Here is an 18,426-nt window from a genome sequence, read left to right on the forward strand (position 1 = left end):
CTCACTGTTGTGGCCTCTCCCGCTGTGGAGCACAGGCTCCGGACGCGCAGGCTCAGCGGCCATGGCTCACGGGCCCAGCCGCTCCACGGCATGTGGGATCTTCCCGGACCGCGGCACGAACCCGTGGCCCCTGCATCGGCAGGCGGACTCTCAACCACTGCGCCACCAGGGAAGCCCTCTCTCTCTCTTAACATCCATATACAGCCTGTTGGTTTGTTCCTCAGGAGAATGCTGGCTAATACACCCACTCAGAGTGGTCTGCTTCCCTGATTGGACCCTGATACAGTATTGAAATAGATCCCTTTATTCTGGGATTGGCCCCTCTTTCTGTTTGGGAGGGCAGAAGTCAACAGGAGCAGGGAGGGGCCTTGCTCAGGGGCCTGGAGCACAGGCCAGAAGTAGGAGGGTTGGTCCAGGCCAAGGCAGGACATGGCAAAGCTTGCTTTTCACCCTCTCCATCCCCTGAGATCTCTGTGGGGTGGACAGACAGACACTTCCTCAGCTTATTCCACTCCAGGGTGGCTTGGGCCAGGTGCTATAACAGGCAAAACCATGAGGCTCTGGAAGGATGGAAGAGGGAGCTATTCCTTCAGATTGGGGCCAATGAACAGGCTTCATGGAGGAAGTGACTGCCTTGGATCTCAGATTATAAAATAGGTAGGATATTATTTCCTCCAATTTTTTATTTTGAAAAAGTTTAAACACACAATAAAGATGAAGGAAGAGTATGATGAACACCCATATAGCGATAATCTAGATTCACCAGTTGTTAACAGTTTGTCACATTTCCTTCTTCTCTCTATATATACGCATACACATACACATATACACTTTGCTAAGTCATTTGAATATACATTGCAGACATCATAACACATCACTCCCAAATATTTCAGCATGTATCTCAAAAGAACAAGGCGATTCTCCCACACAGTCATGACACTATTGTCACATTCAAGAAATTTAATATTGATAACAATAATATGATTTAATTAATCTATACTCAAATTCCTTCAATTATCCCAATAATGTCCTTTATAGTTTTATAGTTTTTTCCCTTAATCAAGGACCATGGCTTACATTTAGTTATCATGTCTCTTTAGTTTCCTTTAATCTAAAACAATACCCTGCCTTTTCTTTTTTGGAGGGGAAGGTCTTTCATCACATTGACAGTTTGATGAGTTCAGGCTAGTTGTTTTGTAAAATATCCCAAATCTGGATTTGTTTGATCATTTCCTCATGATTGGATCCAGGCTAAACATTCTTGGTAGGCATACTATATAGGTGATTCTACCTACTACATAGGTGGAATTTGGACAGACTGAGATGGGGAAGGATACACCAGACATAAGGAAGAGCGAATATTTTGTCCCTTAGGTGTGAAAAAGGCAAGCATGTCTGGGAATAGCTGTGGCCACAGGGAGTTGCACTGTGGCATGGGGCATGTGCGCAGTAGGCAGGAAAAGGATAAGCGTTGGGACAGTCAGGGAAGTTTGGTCCATATTCACTGGCCTCTGTTCAGAGGGCACTGGGTAATCACAGCCTCTGGAGGCATATTAGCTTTTCATAAAAGAGCCTCAAAGCCCAAAAAGCCTTCAAGACCCAAACAAATGAGTCTCAAATTGTGGGGTGTTAGCCTCGGAAGAGACTGTGAACAATGGGGCCTTCCCAAGCACCCCCCAGTATACAACATATTATTAATTGGAAAAAAGAGAAAATCTCAAATAAAAAGGAGCACAATTACTTTTCGTGGGATTCCTCTTCTTTCACTATTTTCTACAGTTCTGTCGTTAGCCATTTTCCTCAGAGGTGTTTCCTCAGACGTGTTTCCTTCAGCCCCTCACATTCTTTCCTCTCCCTTCTCTCTCCTTCCCAGTCACCCAGGCCAAAAACCCGAGATTCCCCCAGATGTCCTCCCCTTCACCCCTCACATCCAGCCTGCTTGGTCCAGCCACCTGTGGCCGGTGCTGCAGGAGACTGTGGGAGAAGTCAGAGAAGGACCAGGTTGTCAGGTACTGGCTATCAGACTGCCCTCTAGGGCAGCTCCTAGGGGCCTTGGGATATGCCCAAAGGCAGATCACTTCGAAAGGCCCTGACTCAGGATGGGGATACAGAATTGGACAGGAAGTAAGCTGTGACCCAAGCCAGTGGCCAAACGTTTGGAGGAGGAGCTTGTAGAAATGAAGAGAGTCTGCTAATTCAAAAAATACATGCACCACAATGTTCATAGCATCACGATTCACAAAAGCCAAGACATGGAAGCAACCTAAATGTCTATCGACAAATGAATGGATAAAGAAGATGTGATACACGCACAAACACACGCACACACAATATGGAATACTACTCAGCCATAAAAGGAATGAAATAATGCCATTTGCAGTAACATGGCTGGACCTAGAGATTATCATACTAAGGGAAGTAAGTCAGACAGAGAAAAACAAATATCATATGATATCACTTATATGTGGAATCTGAAAAATGATACAAATGAACTTATTTACAAAACAGAAGCAGACTCACAGACATAGAAAACAAACTTATTGTTACCAGAGTGGAAAGGGAACAGGGAGGGATAAATTAGAAGCTTGGGATAAACAGACAAACACTACTTTATATAAAATAAATTAAAAAAAACAAGATCCTACTGTATAGCACAGGGAACTATATTCAATATAGTAATAACCTAAATGGAAAAGAATCTGAAAAAGAATAGAACTGAATCACTAACCGAATCACTTTGTTGTACACCAGAAACTAACAACACTCTAAATCAACTATACTTCAATTTTTTAAAAAAAATTGAAAAAAAGAGAGTCTGAAGAGGTGAGGCTGAAGAATGGCTGGGGGCAGGGTGAGGAAGTGGACACTAGGAAGCTTCATTCTTGAATTTCATGGTGTTTGCAGCATCCCTCTGATTCATGGAAGATTGGCTGGGTGATGATAGGTGTGTTCTTAAGGTTACACAACTAACGCAGCAACATGTCTTTTTTCAGGGGACCCTGGCCAGCTGGGGTATCTCTGGGTGATCCTAGTACAATGTTTCCTCATAGCTGGAGACTACTTGAGGCAGACCAAGTGTTTCTGTCCTTGCTTCTTCATCCCTCCCATTTCACCAGGTTCCACAGCCAGCCTCATATGCAGGAGGAATTCAGTTTACTGGCCCCAGCATGCTAGTTCTTCTCTCCCATCACTGGATCGAGTCTGGGGTGGTGCAGGAAGGAAGACACATGTTGGGGTCCTAGTGGGTCAATTAGAGAAGAGCCAAGGAAAGCACGGGACATGAGAGGATGCACAAAGGCATATGGGGTGAGCTGGAAACAAAAGAACAGCAGATGGAACAGCCCAGCCTTCCAGTTTTGACCAAGCTAGAAGGAAAGGCAGAACTGGCAGTGTGAAAAGAAGTGAGCTGTGATGCGGCCCATTTGTTTACTGGCCTTCAGGAAAACCAGGTCATCCTTAGAGGTTTTTACTTGCATGCTCATTTTCCTGCATGATGTGAGGCTGCGGCAGCCACAACAGAGAAGGGTGAAAGCCATGCTTGCAGAGAGGGTGTATTCTGATAAGTAGAGGCTGACTCAGGGGATGAGTCCCCCCCCTCCACACACAAATAATAATAGAACTCCACCCATGCTTGAGGGGTTGCAGCTGAAAGGCAGAGTCTCAGCATCATGTCCCAAAGAGAGAAACCACGTCCAGATACCTCAAAGGTGAGGCTGAAAGGCAAGAAAAAGAAAAAATTTAAATAAAAGGAGTCAAAACTACCATTACTCCAGGCACTATAATTATTAATCTAGAATATTTAGGATATTATGAAAATAATAACAGGTTCAGTAACTTGGCTGAATATAAGACAAATATAGGAAGAAAATTAAAAGCTTTCCCATTTAGAAAATGTAATGTTAAAAAAAAATACTGAGAATCACAATACAATAAAAACTATGATTACTTGTAGACAACAGGAAAATGCAAAGTCTTTATAAAAAAAAAAAAACAACCGTATGTCTTTACTGAGAATGATGAAAGATGGACAGAAAAATGAGGGGACAAACCATGTTTCCAGTTAGGAAGGCAATATCATAAAGATGACTCTTTCCCCCACATTTATCTAGAATTCAATACTGTTTTGGTTCAGGGGAAGGCAGAGGCGGGGAGGGAGAACTTGACCAACTGATTCTGAATTAATCAGGAAAATTTTGAAAAATGCCTCATAAGATCAGAACATACTACAAAGCTAAGCTGGTTAGGAAAGTATGGTGCTGATGCATGAATTGAAAAAGCAGATTAATGGAACAAATAAGCAGTCCAGAAACAGAACCACAAATTAATGGAAGTTTAATATACAATAAGAGTAGCACTGTCAATCAAAAAAGATGAATTATTTAATGGTATAGGGACAATTATGTATGTATATACCACACACATAAAAATGAAAGTAGATTAAATATCTAAAAATGAAAACTGAAATATAAAAATGCTGGAAGGAAATATGAGACTATTTCTATAATCTTGAGGTTGGAAAAGGATTTCCTAACCCCAACATGTTGCCCAGGAGACATAAAGGAAAAGACTAAAAGATTAGAAACTTAAAAATTTAAACTTTTATACAAGGATAGCCACCATTCAAATCACTGGCTTAGAGAAAACACTTGCAACATATATAACAGATAAGGGCTAAAAATCCACAACATATAAAGTGCTCCTACATATGAACAAGAAAAAGATAAATAATCTTGTTGAAAAAATACACAAAGGGTAAATAAATCACAATAAAGAAAATCAAATGGCTAATAAACATAAGAATATATACTCAGGTATGATAATCAATATTTAAAATACAAGTCAAAAATAAATATATTTTTAATCAATCACATTGGTGAAAATTAAAAGATTGGAAAGACACATGGAGGCAGCACCCTCACACACTGCTAGCAGGTATGAAAGTTGCAATCATTTTTGAAAATAATTTGGCAGCATGCATGATGCCCCTTGACTCAGCAGTTCCATTCTAGGACTCTATTCTACAAAAACACTAACATACTTCACAAAGATGTGCGTACATGAGTATTTGATGCAACATTATTTGTAACAGAAAAACAAAAATGGGAAATAACCTAATAATGGAATTTTAAATAAATTATGGTCCACCTATTCCCAAAATATTGTCTACCCACAATGGCTGCTTTTCCGGGATCATGCTTCCTCATGTCCTGGCCTTCTCCATCCCCTGAAACATGATTCTTGCTAGAACAAGTCTGCTTTCCTGGCCACAGCTGATTGATTTATGGTGTTCACCTGATCCATGGCAGGCCAATCGGAGCCCTTCTCTGAAATTTTGGAACTGGAAGTAAGAAGGAGAGCCAGTCTAAAGATGTAAAATATTAACCTCAGGAGGTAGTTGGGGAGTTCTCCCAGAAGCTGCATTTCTGCCCCGTGAACCCAACAAATACACTGGTTGGGCCACAGGAAGTATGAACAGAGTAGTGACGCTGAAACACAGAGAAGACCTAAAAACAGAGAAGGTGAGAGAGTCCTGCCCTGTCTCCAGTTGTCTCTCTTTCTCATGTATTTCCGGAGACATGCTGGTATTATGCTCAATTCTCTTTCTTGCTTAAACTAATTCCGGCTGGCATTCAGTCACTTACAACCAAACAAGCACTTACTACTATGATTTTCCACCATGGAACACTGTGCAACCATTAAAAAGACTGACATCAAGTATATGTAAAGACAAGGAAAGAGATCCAGGATATATTGTAGTATGAAAAAGATCAGGGTACAGAACAATGTGTATATCACGAATCCACTGAAATTTTTTTTAAGCCTGCTTTTTTTTTAAAGAGCATTTATTTATTTATTTATTTTTGGCTGTGTCAGGTCTTAGTTGCAGCATGTGGGATCTTCGTTGCGTCCCGCGGGCTCTTCCTTGTGGTGCCTGGGTTTCTCTCTAGTTGTGGCGCTCGGGCTCCAGGGCCCTGGGCTCTTTATTTGTGGCGCACGGGTTCCAGAGCACGTGGGCTCTGTAGTTTGCAGCATGTGGGCTCTCTAGTTGAGGTGTGCAAGCTCAGTAGTTGTGGCACACGGCTTAGTTGCTCCACGGCATGTGGGATCTTAGTTCCCCAACCAGGGATTGAACCCGCGTTCCTGGCATTGGAACTCGGATTCTTAACCACTGGACAACCAGGGAAGTCCCGGAACTCCAATTTTATAAGAAATTAGCAAGGTAGCAGGTCTGAACACCTTACAGTCAAAACACCAGCATCCAGTTTCTACCACTATCTTGCCATGTGACTTTACAACCTCTCCTCCCTGGACCTCCATCTCTGCATAATAGAATGATAAGGCAGGCTTGGGTAGTACTGAAGATTGCTTAGAGCTCTCCAATGTTCCCACATTTTTATCCAGTGTGATGCCCTCCTGACTCCTTCACTGCCCTTTTAAGCTCCCAAGACCTGTGATTCAGGGCACACAAGCCCGAGAGCCAGGAAAGAGTCCAGCACCCTTCCCAACAGTGGTTCCAGCACTTATGAGAAACTGCAATGAACCAAACTGGCTAGAGGTGGAGCTCTCTACTTAACTGAGAAAGAATTAAGCTGTATGTTGAGTTGATGGTTAATTAAATATTATCATCCAACAGTGTATCCCTGAACATTTTAGGTAAATAAATACTCCCTCAAATATCAGTAAGACTCTGCCAGCGATTCAGACCCAGGCCAAATGACTGCCTTATTTGCCTTATGGCAGTGATCTTCTCAAAGATACAGGTCAGCTGATGATGGGTCCTTGGTGGTAGGGACAACTGGCAGGACATTTAGGCCTTGGCATCTCCTGCAAGATGCACCTGTGCTTCCTGCCACCACCAAGCCTCCTGGCTCCTGCACCACACAGCCTGTACCACTCTCTGCTGAGCCCTGAGCACTCTTGCACGGTTCATGGCATTTGTCCAGGGCCATGCACCTTGACCCATGACCAAGTCCACTCTGACCTGTCTTGGACTTCCCCTCTGTGTCTTATTTTCCTGTCTTCAGGATAATCTTACCTATCCTTTATATCTAATGTTGACACCCTTTCTTTATCTTTTCTTCCATTCAACCCCATTCCTTTTAGGTGTTTAGTGATCCCCTGGGGCTAGCAAGTGCCCCTGGGGCATTACTGGGGAAGAGGAACTTCTTATCATGGGAGAAGTCTCTGAAGCAGAGGGACTCAGAAGTGGAGCATCTTTCCATGGGGAGGTGCCTTAGAGGCAATGGAGCAGAAATGGGCCCTCAAACCTCTTCCTGCCTTTAGGTATCTGCCCCTCACAGAATATCCACACCCTATTGGCCTCAGCACATCCAGACCAAACACCAACCTGGTAGGGTCAGGCCCTGGATGAATGCAGAGCCACCTGTCTTTCCATTCCTCCTACCTCTGTCCTCCTTCCAGGGTGCTGCCGCCTTTCTTTTTGAGTCCACAAATACAAATTAGCTTATTCCACCCCCTCACTCCAAAAATTGAGCTTTACTCATTCAACAGAAAAAATTTCTGAGTGCTACCATTTGCTCTAGGCACCAGGGATATGCCTGGGAGCAAAGCACATAAAAATCCCTGCTCTCATGGAGCTTAAATCCTAGTGAGGGACACAGATAATAAACAAGATAAACAAATTTTAGCATTGCCAAGGGTGATAAGTGCTAAGGAAAAACATAAAGTAGGAAAAGAGGATGGGTAGTTGCCAGACAGGAAGAAAGGGAGGTACAATTTAAATAGTTTCATTCCAAAGGTGATATTTGAACGAAGACTTGAGGTAGGTAAAGTAGCAATCCATGCAGATGTCTGGGGAACAGGAGTAGATCCAAGGTTTGTGGACCTGATGTTTATACAATTTTGAGACCCTTTTTAATAAAATTATCAGTATAAAAGTAGGTGCGGGCCTTAGAGAGGCCTGTGGAAGTGAAGGGCGGGAAGCTTCCACTCCATTAGCTCAAGAGTAACTCTGCCTTGCTGGGGGAATAGCAACTGCACAGAGAGAACAGCAAGGGCAAGAGAGGCGTGAGCATGTGCAGTGAGTTCGGGGCACACAGGGAGGTCGAGGAGGCCGGGGTAGCTGGAGCAGAGCCAATGAGAGGAAGAGAAGGGGGTGGGGTTGCAGTCAGAGGGAGCTGGGGCCAGATTACAGGGGACGTTGGACTTTGGCTTTTTTGGGTGGGATACGAGCCACTGGAAGATTTTGAGAAGAGGAGTAACATGACTTATCCTGGATTTTGAAAGAATTCCTGATTGCCATTTGAGAATAGACTGAAGTCCGTCAAGGATGGAAGCAGGGAGACCAGTTAGGAGCCAGTTGGAATGATTTAGGAGAGAGATGATGGCGGCTCGGACCAGGCTGGTAGTGGCAGAGGTGTGAGGAGTGGCTTGGTCCTGAATGTTTTGAAGATAAAGTCTGCAGGATTTGCTACCAGATGGGATGTAAAGGTAAGAGAGAGAAAGATGTCAAAGATGACTGAGGATTTTGTCCCGAATAACTGGAAGGATGTAGTTTCATTAACTGAGATGAGGGGGGAAATTTGAGAGCAGATTTTAAGTGGAAGATTAGAGTTCAGTTTTGAACATGTGAATATCGAGATGCTTACATACCCAAAGGGAGAGGTGGAGGGTGGAATGCAGTCTGGAAGAAATCTGGGCTGGAAAAAATAAATTCCTGAAGCTGGGTTAGATCACTAAGGGAGTGAATGTGGATAGAGAAAAGAAGTGGCCCTAGATTTGAACCCTGAGACCCTCTGATATTTAAAAGTCAGGGAGGAGAGAAGGAACCGGCAGAGGAGACGAAGAAAGAGCAGGCAGGAGGTAGGAGAAGAGCCAGGAAAGAGCGATCCCCCGGAAGCCAGGTGAACGAAATATGTTAAAGAGGCAGAAGCGATCAGCCTTCCAAGGCTGCTGATAGGTCAAAACACGAGGCTGGGAGTTGACTGCTGAATGTAACACATGGAGATCATTGGTGATCTTGACAACAGCAGGAGGCATATTAGTGAGAATCCAAACCACAATTAAATCTTCAGCCTGATATGTCTGGCTGTTCTGCCGTTAGCCCCAGTGAGCAGTTCACACCACCTGGTCTGTTCCCTGGGACCTTCTACCTTCACCCATGACTTTCAGGCTGTTCCTGCCTCCAGGGTCTCTCCAACCCCACAAATAGAACTCAGACACCTGAGCCAACACTTCACCTACTGGAAGCCACTAATCTCCCAGAGGGCTGAGATTCTGTAATCCCCTATGTGGGAAAAACAGACAGAAAAAAAACAAGAGAAACAAGGAGATAAAAAGAATTAAACCTGAAGCAAAATGAGTTGCCCATTTTTAGTTCCTGATGTCAGTAAATAAACACTGCCTTTACATTGTGAGTTAGCTGTTACAGGACTGTATCGATGACCCCAATGACAGTGCAAGTTGGTGGGAAGATAGCTCAAACATTACATTTACCTGTTTACAAAAGTTCTTTTTTTTTTTTCCAAGTAAAAATAGGTGATCACTAAATTAACGTGCCTAGTTTGTAGAAAGTAAACTGAAAGGCTAAGGAGAGGCTGCTTTAAGGTTGATAGTGTATATCTTTAACTTAGCACGATTTACCTTCAAGTGATATAATACACATATAAGAACCATACAGTAGTCTATTTTAATTTCTCCCCTCCTGAACTTTCTGCTGTGTTATTTACATTTTCCTCTACATACGCTGTAAAACCTACACTGCATTGTTCTTATTTTTATTTAAACGTTCGATTGTCTTTTAAAGAGATTTAGATAATAAGGAAAAAGATTTTCAATATTTACCCATGTGGCTGCTCTTCATTTCTCTGTGTCGATCCGTATTTCCACCTGGTATCATTTTCCTTCTGCCTAAAGGACCTCTTTTAACCTTTCCTGTAGTGCAGGTCCGCTGGTAATGAATTCCTGAAGCTTTCGTATGTCTGAAAACAAAACCTTTACTGGTTAGAAGGATACTTGTGCTGGTTATGGAATTCTAGTTAACAGGTTTGATTTTTTTTCATGCAGTGCTTTAAAGATGCTCCCCTGCTGTCTTGCTTGCATTTTTTTTCGGTGGGAAATCTGCTGTCATCCTGTATTCATTCTCCCTTTGGCCACTTTTAAGATTTTCTCTTTATCATTGATTTTGAGCAATTTGATTATGATGTTCCTTGGTGTAGTTTTCTTCATGTTTCTTATGCTTTGGAGTTGATTGAACTTATTGGATCTGTGAGTTTATAGTTTTTATCAAATTTGGGAAAAATTTGGCCATTATTTCTTCAAATATTTTTTTCTGTTCTGCCTTCCATCTCTTCTCTCTGAAGCTGATCTTTGACTGGCTCAGGAGGCAGTGTATGTGTCCAAATTTGCTGGGGGGAAAAGCATATGTAGTTTTTTGTTTTGTTTATCTTAGGTCCAGGAGCCAACCCAGGGCATTCTTGTTGGGGCTGCAGTGGCGGAAGGGAGCCCAGTGGGGGCGCCCTCCCGAGGCACTATTTCCCACGCTGACTACCCAGTCCTCTGGCTGCTGATGTCATGAGTAACACCGCAGTCCCAATGCCTCCCCAGGTCAACAGTGACTCCATGGGGGGCCGTGTGTGGGAGCCTTTCTTCCTTATCACCCTGGTTGGGGCAGTAAGGGCTGTGGTAATGTACGGCCAGAAGAAAAAGCAGGTGGATCGGCTTCATCATCACCTGCTCCCCGTGTGCAGCTACAGCCCTGCTAAGAAGCTACACAAGGTTGAGCAGGAGCTCCTCTCTGGCGTGGGAAAGGTGGTACACGGCTGGCAGAGTGGCTACCAGCTCAAGCAAATGCTCTTGCTGGTGTCAACACACGACCTGACCCCCTTACCCTGATCTTCAGAACTTTCTGGGCCTGAAGCGCCCAAGACCCTGTGAGCTGCTGCTTCCCCCTCCAGCTTGCACTCATCCAGCGTCCCCTGCCGGATTCTGGGTGTCCATTCCTCCTCCCACCCGTTCCCAGCAGCATCTGTTTCATAAGCCCCAGCAGAGCAACCAGTCCCCACCTTCACCTCACTCCCCTCTAGGCCTTCAATCTTTGTGGGCTTTAAGCCCACCACACGCTCCCAGGCGCTAATGGGAAGTTTTCCTTCTGAAGTGGAAGGCTGGCCAAGAGACAGAGCTCTGCCCTTTCTACGGGCATCACTTTCGCTAGCCCTCCCTGCCTTTGCTTTGGAGTCGTTTCCATGGTGATAGGGCCTGATGTATAATATTCAGTATATATGTTTTGTAAATAAAGCATTTTGTGGAAAAGAAGATCTTAGAGTAAGATAGGTTTTGGAAAAACATATAAATAACATGTAAACAACAGCCATTAAAAAGAAAGAGGAGAAAAGAAGAAAAATGATAGATACATATGAAAGCAGAAAATGTTTAAACACTGGCAAAGAAAAAATACCCTAAACAAAATCAAAAGATAAATGACAAAAAGAGAGAACACATATGCAGCACAGGTAACAAAGAGCTAATTACCTTAATACACAAGAGAACATTTACAAATAAATAAGATAAAGATAGAAAGAAAAAGGAAGAGAGAAAGAAAAGAAAAAAGAAGAAAGGAGCAAAGATATAAAACGGTAGTTCACAGAGAAAAATGCCTGAGAAACATGTAAATGTGCTCATCATTACTAATTTTAAAGACATGCCCATCGCATATACCATTCCCCCCTGCCCCACCCCAAAAGCTTAGCAGAGATTAAAAACTTGGAAGTGACCCACCCTTAACATTTGCAGGGTTAAAGCAACAATACAAATGCAACAAACAAACTACAAGTAAACCATCAAATATTTTTTTTCTCTTACCTTAACTAATATATCTCATTCATAATCTGAAAGGCCAGGTTCAAGTTTAGACTTCTTACACTCCTCAGACTTCTGCACCAAAGATGGTACCCAGCCCCTAGTTCATAGCTGCCCCTTCTTTTCCCACCCCAGCTCCATCCTCCACTGTGAGATGCCTTACGCTGTGTGTGTGTGTGTGTGTACATCCAGCCCACACATCCAAGCTCCCTCTACACTCCATATATGGTTACCCCTTGGCCACCTTAGGGCCTAAGGATGAGTGTATCAGCCATATGCATTCTGGAAGATGGATCTGGGAAGAGCCTATGCAGTCCCCAGAGGTAGGCTTAGGGCTCTTTGGGAAAGAAATTCTAGGGTCTCAGATACCCAGAGCATGGTCAAGAAGGGGGTGGGGGGTGCAGGCTTTAGGTGGGCACACCCCCTTGACCCAAAAGAGCCCATGCCCTGTGCGAAGGTCACCACCAGAGGAGAGCCAGAATGGAGCTTTCTATAGCTTGGGGCCCATGGCAGGGATCCTCTGGCCCTGGTCCTAGGGAGGTGCTAGATACAGGGAAATAGGCAGATTCATACAATAGTTGTTTCAGATAAATTTGAGGGAGAGAGCAATTTGGCAGTATCCTCTAAAATTCAACCTGGCCGTTCCATTTCTAGTCATGAATCATCTAGAGTTATTTGTAGAAGTGCCCAATGGCGTATGCACAATTATGTTCACTATAACACTATAAAATCAAAAGGCTGCAAACAATATAAATATCTAACAGCAAATGGGTAACTAAATTATGGTACATTCATGCACTGAAATATATTCTGCAGCCATTAAATAGGTTAGGCTGGTGCGAAAGATCTTCAATATATATTTTTAAGTGAGAAAAGCAAATTAATATTTATGTAGCATGACCAACTGTGTGTGTGTTATGCTTACATTCGTTAAAAATTTTTCCAGAAGGAATTACAAGAAACTATTACAAGTAACTACCTCCGATTAGAAGGGCAGGGATTGATGGGGGCCAGTTTTTACACCTCTGTCTGTCTGACTTTGTTGTCAGTGCATTTAGAACTTTCATAATTAAAACAATAACAAAAACGGTACTCTAAAATTTCCCAGATGCATCCAATAACAACCTTGCCTCAATCAGTGACAGCAACTGAGAATCCGTCACATGCAGGCAGTGTGTAGGCACTGGGCAACACAACCAAGAATCTTCTCTCCAGTTCAGTGGAATTTTTGTTCAGCCATTTGCTGCCAGTTTTTTCTCCTTCTTCATTTCTAAGGTGGCAGGAACCCTACAGAAACCCTGGAGAAAATATGTCACATAGGTGCTTCCTTTGTAGATTTCCCTAGAAGTCTGCCAGCTGGGCAGCAATGGGTCAGCAGCCCCTGGTTCACGCACAAGGTCCTGCAGGTTTAGGAACAAACTCTGGCCCTGACCTGGCCTAGTCTCATTGACGTGGGCAGTGGGTCAGAGGGCTTTTCTGTTACTAGGAAAACAACTTAAAGTCAACGCTTCCCAGCACTAAGTAAACATCAACACCCACAATTCTGAGAGAGGCCCAAAGAGATGATCTCTACCCAGGCATGAAGTCCTCCATGGCTAGCTCTTGATTATTGATTTGGGAGCTCCTGGACCGCAGGGACCAGATTGGATTAATCTCTGTACCACAGGCACGTTTGCTGAATTGATGTCGGGCCTGTCCCCTCTCCCGCCACATGACACCTCCTCTCCAAAGAGCTGACTGTTCCTGAGTTTCATTCCTTTGGTTTTGGAACACTCAACTCCTAAAGGTGGGCCATGCTCTTGAGGAAGCTGCACTATGCCTCTGGGAAAACTCACCAAGGGAGGAACTCTTGATGATTTGCTCGCTTTAATATGACAGTTTATTCTAGAAAATTTAGAAAATAAAAATTACTAGTCAAATGAGATTAAAATTATATTTCCCTCCACCTTCCTGCTCCAACAGAAACCTCCGTGGAACATACTCCCCTTGTGGATTGCCTGCCTTCATATTATATATCCATTCCAGGTGCCCACTTTCCTCAGCCTTTTTATTCCCTCACTAACATCTGCTGGGGCGACTCAGGTGTGTCCACTGCAGCACTCAGCATTGGCTATCACTGTCTCCAGGCTTCTAGGAGCCACCCTACAGCCTGCCTCATCCCTTGGGGTCCTTTGCCAGGATGTTAAACCCATCATCCTGAGAAAGTGCCCCCAAGTCAGCTCTTGCTTAGCCGGTCTTATATCCCAGCCCCCTGGATCAAGCACTGTTTCCTAAGTAACCAGCTGTGTTTGCTTAAGAAGCTGAGGCCCCGGACTTCCTTGGTGGTACAGTGGTTAAGAATCTGCCTGCCAATGCAGGGGACATGGGTTCGACCCCTGGTCTGGGAAGATCCCACATGTCGCGGAGCAAGTAAGCCCGTGTTCCACAACTACTGAAGCCCATGCACCTAGAGCCCGTGCTCCACAACAAGAGAGGCCTGCACAACGCAACGAAGAGTAGCCCCCGCTCGCCACAACTAGAGAAAGCCCATACGCAGCAACGAAGACCCAACGTAGTCAAAAATAAATAAATAAATTTTTGAAAAAAAAGAAGAAGCTGAGGCCCATTTGGTAATGAGCTACCTTGTATTTCCATTGTCTCCTCACTTCCCTTTTCCCCTTATTCTTACTTCCTTGGAACTCAGCACCTTTCCCCAGTAGAGATTTAGCATGCAAGCTTTGCCTCAGGCTCCTTTTTCTGGGGAAATTGGGCTGAGGCCAGGATCTTCGTGAATTCACCTGTTCTGAGAAGAGGAGAGGTTTTCTTCCTGGCCCTTGCCCTGGGGAGTTCCCAGGGCAAGTCCATCTAGCCTAGGGATGAAAGCAGAAAACCCAACTTTCATGGAAAGATATAAAACGTTAGGAAGGGTAACATAAAAGCTAAATAGACATTTAACAGTTTCAAAGTTCAGTCGCTCTCTCTAATATCACAGCATTTTTTCATTGAAAACAGCTTGAGGATGGTACTTAGCCAAGGCATCCCCAGGCAGCAGAGGGGAGTAAAGGAGAGGGGCAGAGAACACCATATGCTTACTTGGTTCACCATCTGTAGTGTATTTCTCCTTTTCTCATGGTCCATGGTGCTCCAGATCCTGACAGAAGTATGGCGAATCAGTGTGTTGGGAAGGATCGGGAGGTGGGGGAGGGAGTATGGGAACCTGTTTCAGAATTTTTAAAAGGTTTTATTGTTTAGAAGAGCTGCATGGCAAGGAAGAAGGAGGGGAGGGTTCGTTAGACAAAAACTGGTGACCGCCACACCCAGGTTCCTTAAGTGTCCAAAATCACAGGCTTTATTTTGCATACAAAGTCAACCCAAGACCCTTTCCAAGAATGTTTTTGTAGTCAGTAAGGGAGGAGAGGACCTGTAAAAGAGATAAGACTCCATCATGCCTGGCAGGAGAGAGAGAGGTAAATCGTGTGGTCATAAATTGGCAAACTTTAACATGGCTGTTTGGAGGGTCTCTGGTGACATACCTTTGAAAACAAAAACTATATTTGTCTAGCAAAACATTAAGAGTCTATTCTGTTGTTGAGGCTCTCCTTTTCTTCAACTACTACCATGAAGCAATGTCTCATTATGGAGAGGCTCATTTGTTCATCATACTCAACCAGAAGTGACCAGAAGTCCAACATCGAATGATAAATCTGTCTTTATGTCTCATTCCTGAATCTTGAAACCAATCATTTCTACTGGGACTCAACTCTGTTTGAAAAAGATAAAAGATCCAAAGGGAAACAAGGGGTCCAAGCAAAAGAAATTCAGATTAAACTTTCACTTAGCATAAGATGTCCCTGACTGGACATCATGGTCCTCAAGGCCAGAAGAATGAAGAAATACAAGCAAGACAAATGAGAAGGGGTCCATGCCCTGAGAGAAGGCAGCAGTTACCGGAGGAAGTGAATGCTAGAAAGATGGCTCTCTAGCCTGGCTGCATACTGGAACCATCCAGGGAGCCTTAAAAAAAATGCTGTTGCCTGGTTACCACTCCTAGAGACTCTAATTTAATTGGTCTAGGGTATGGCCTGGTTGTCAGAAATGCTAAAAGCTTCCCAAGGTGATTCTAATGTCAGCTCAAGGCTGAGAACCAGTGTTCTGGAGGAAAGATACTTCTGTTCTTGATTCTGTTTACTTGTCTCCATCTGTTACTCTCTCCCATTACCAAGCCAAACTTGGGTCAGCTCGCCCATGCACAGTGAAGCCAATCTACTGACATCGGGTTGTGGTGAAGGAAACTGCAGTGTTTATTGCAGGTCACCAAGCAGGGAGTCCAAACAGCTAGTGCTTAAAAGACCTGAACTCCCCCATGGCTTTCAGGGAAAGGTTTTTAAAGACAGGGTGAGGAAGGGGGTTTGGGAGGTGCATGAGCAGCTCATGGACATTCTTCTGATTGGTTGGTGGTGAGGTAATTGAGAGCCAACATCATCAACCTTCTGGTTCCAAGCAGTCTGGAGTCTACATGCTTGTGGTCAGCATAGGGTTAACTTCTTCCACCTGATGGGGGTTTTGGTAGCTGTCAAACAGCTCAAAGGATATGGCTCAGGATATTAGCTATAGCCCTTGAGATGGAACTAAAGGCCCTTGACTTTGTTTAATGGCTAAACTATTATTTTGTCTCCCTTGACTGTTTCCCTTTGTTTTTGTATTTTCTCATTTCTCCAATTAAATTTACTCGTTGGAACTCAGGGAAGGCCTAGGAAGCTAAAGTTTTCTACAGACAAGAAGCAGGAGGAGGACATGGGGTGGGGGGTTCTGTCTCAGGAAGGTGCCAGAGGATCCTGCTCGGTTACACTACCTGTTCTTAAGAGTCTTTCCCCCTTGCTGTTGGTCAAGGCAGCTTGCCCAGAGCTCGGAGGGGTTGTGCTGACTGCTCAGGTCAAGGAGCGGAGGTCGGCTCGGGGGTGTACCCTCCTGCCTACTAGTGCAGGGACTCAGCCCCAGCCTCCCAGCCTCCAGCTTTCCTCTGCCACACAAGTAGAAAAATTTTCCACTCTCCTGGCAGCGTGCTGCCTACAAAACAAAGCTTGGGGAAGAGTGCCTTGAGTAGTCCAGAAAGTTTCACTAGGAAGAACTACATGGCAGAGGGCAATTTGAGATCTATGCAACCATAATCCTCTTCAGTTCCTTTTCAGTTTACGTCTAGTCAAGAAAAGCCCTCAGCATGGAAGGTTGAGGGTTCTTTCCTCGTAGATAAGTCCCCACCCATAAGAGTGGTCTGCTGCAGTGGTGGGCTGAGCAGGTAAAACTGTTAGGCTCATTATGCCTTGAAAAGTGAATCAATATTCTTTCAGGTTAGGACAGACTATTTCTGCTGAGACCCATTTGGAAAAGTGAAAAGCTCTTTTGGAAGGGAACAGCAGTTTCTACAGAATTCTACGTTCTAGTGAAAAGTAAAAGGCTATAGCTTTCACTTCCTGGAGACCTGATTAACCTTTAAAAAAAATAAATGGGATCCTTTTTAATTTATCTCAACTGGAAATCAGCCATAGATATCAGAGGCGGAAGACTTAAGTGTTTTTTCTTTAAAACAAAATGCAATTGGGCCATCAGATCATAGTGCTGTCAAATCTGGCACACGTGAAATGCTTGGTAAAGGTAGTGTGTATTATCCAGAGCTGGTATTGGCTAGGCAAACCATCAAACAGAGGCCATGCAACTTCATTTTTGAGCAAGTGCGAGGGCCATACCTGAAAAACCAATTGTTACTAGGAGTTTAGAAAGGACAGCCTGCCTGCAGGGTAGGGAGAGCAGCAAGGGGGAGGGTTGCCACATTTTGTTTCTCTTCTCTCTAGGAAGCCAGACAGGGCCCTAAGAACAGCCTGGAGCAGTGATCTCAACCCTTAGTGTGCAACAGAATCACCCCCAGTTTCTGATTCAGTGGGTCTGGGGTTAGGCCTGAGAACTTGCATATCTAACATGTTTCTGGGTGATGGAGATGCTGCCGGTCTGGGACCACACTTTGAGACTTACTGGCTGGGAGGAGGAGAAGCTGAAGAGAAGGTCGTGCCATAATGCTGGAAAACCCTCTGCTGGAACTAGTCCCAAAAGGCTGTGCCCCTGGAAACCAGACTGGGAGCAACTTTTTTTTTAACTTGCAAAAAATAGATGGTTATTCTTTCACCTGAGAGTGACTCAAACAATCACCATGAGAAGCTTTCTGTCTTGCTAAAAGAAAATTAGGTTAATAACATCTCTTTATGATGATGACTTAAAACACCATTTCTAGCATCTCCATCTGGGCCACTACTGTCCAAAGCCTTTCTGCCTCATCTTCCCACCCCACCTCCAGCCCACACTGGTGGCCTGACAGAATCTCAGAATGTCTTGGTGAACAGCTCTGTGAGATTTTATTAGCACTGAGGGATAAACAGGAACCTTAACCCCTGTTTTGTCACTAAGTAGCCACATTACTTCTCTCTCTCTGGGCCTTGGCTTCCCCATCAATAAAAGGAGGGTTTTCAACAAGGTAATAAGAAAGAAAATGACAGTATTTTGATATTTATAGTTTACTTGGCACTTGCATACATATTATCTCAGTTAACCCCTGTGAAATAATTTTTATTCCCTCCCCAT

The 18,426-nt window shown here is 44.1% G+C and overlaps 2 protein-coding genes across 2 annotated transcripts in view; both read left to right on the top strand.

Moving 5' to 3' along the window:
- The window catches only part of APOD (apolipoprotein D), an 83,049-nt gene that overhangs the window by 8,142 nt on the left and 56,481 nt on the right, over nt 1-18,426 (top strand). The gene's annotated exons all lie outside the window — the stretch shown is intronic.
- On the top strand, nt 10,183-10,854 carry LOC309961587 (small integral membrane protein 29-like; the record flags this gene model as incomplete). Its single annotated transcript, XM_082839012.1, has 1 exon — nt 10,183-10,854. Exon 1 carries the CDS (start codon nt 10,534-10,536, stop codon nt 10,852-10,854), a length of 321 nt encoding a protein of 106 aa, XP_082695138.1. The 5' UTR covers nt 10,183-10,533.

The sequence above is a fragment of the Leucopleurus acutus genome, assembly GCF_964270905.1.
Source record: "Leucopleurus acutus genome assembly, chromosome: 5".
In the NCBI taxonomy this organism is placed as follows: domain Eukaryota; kingdom Metazoa; phylum Chordata; class Mammalia; order Artiodactyla; family Delphinidae; genus Leucopleurus; species Leucopleurus acutus.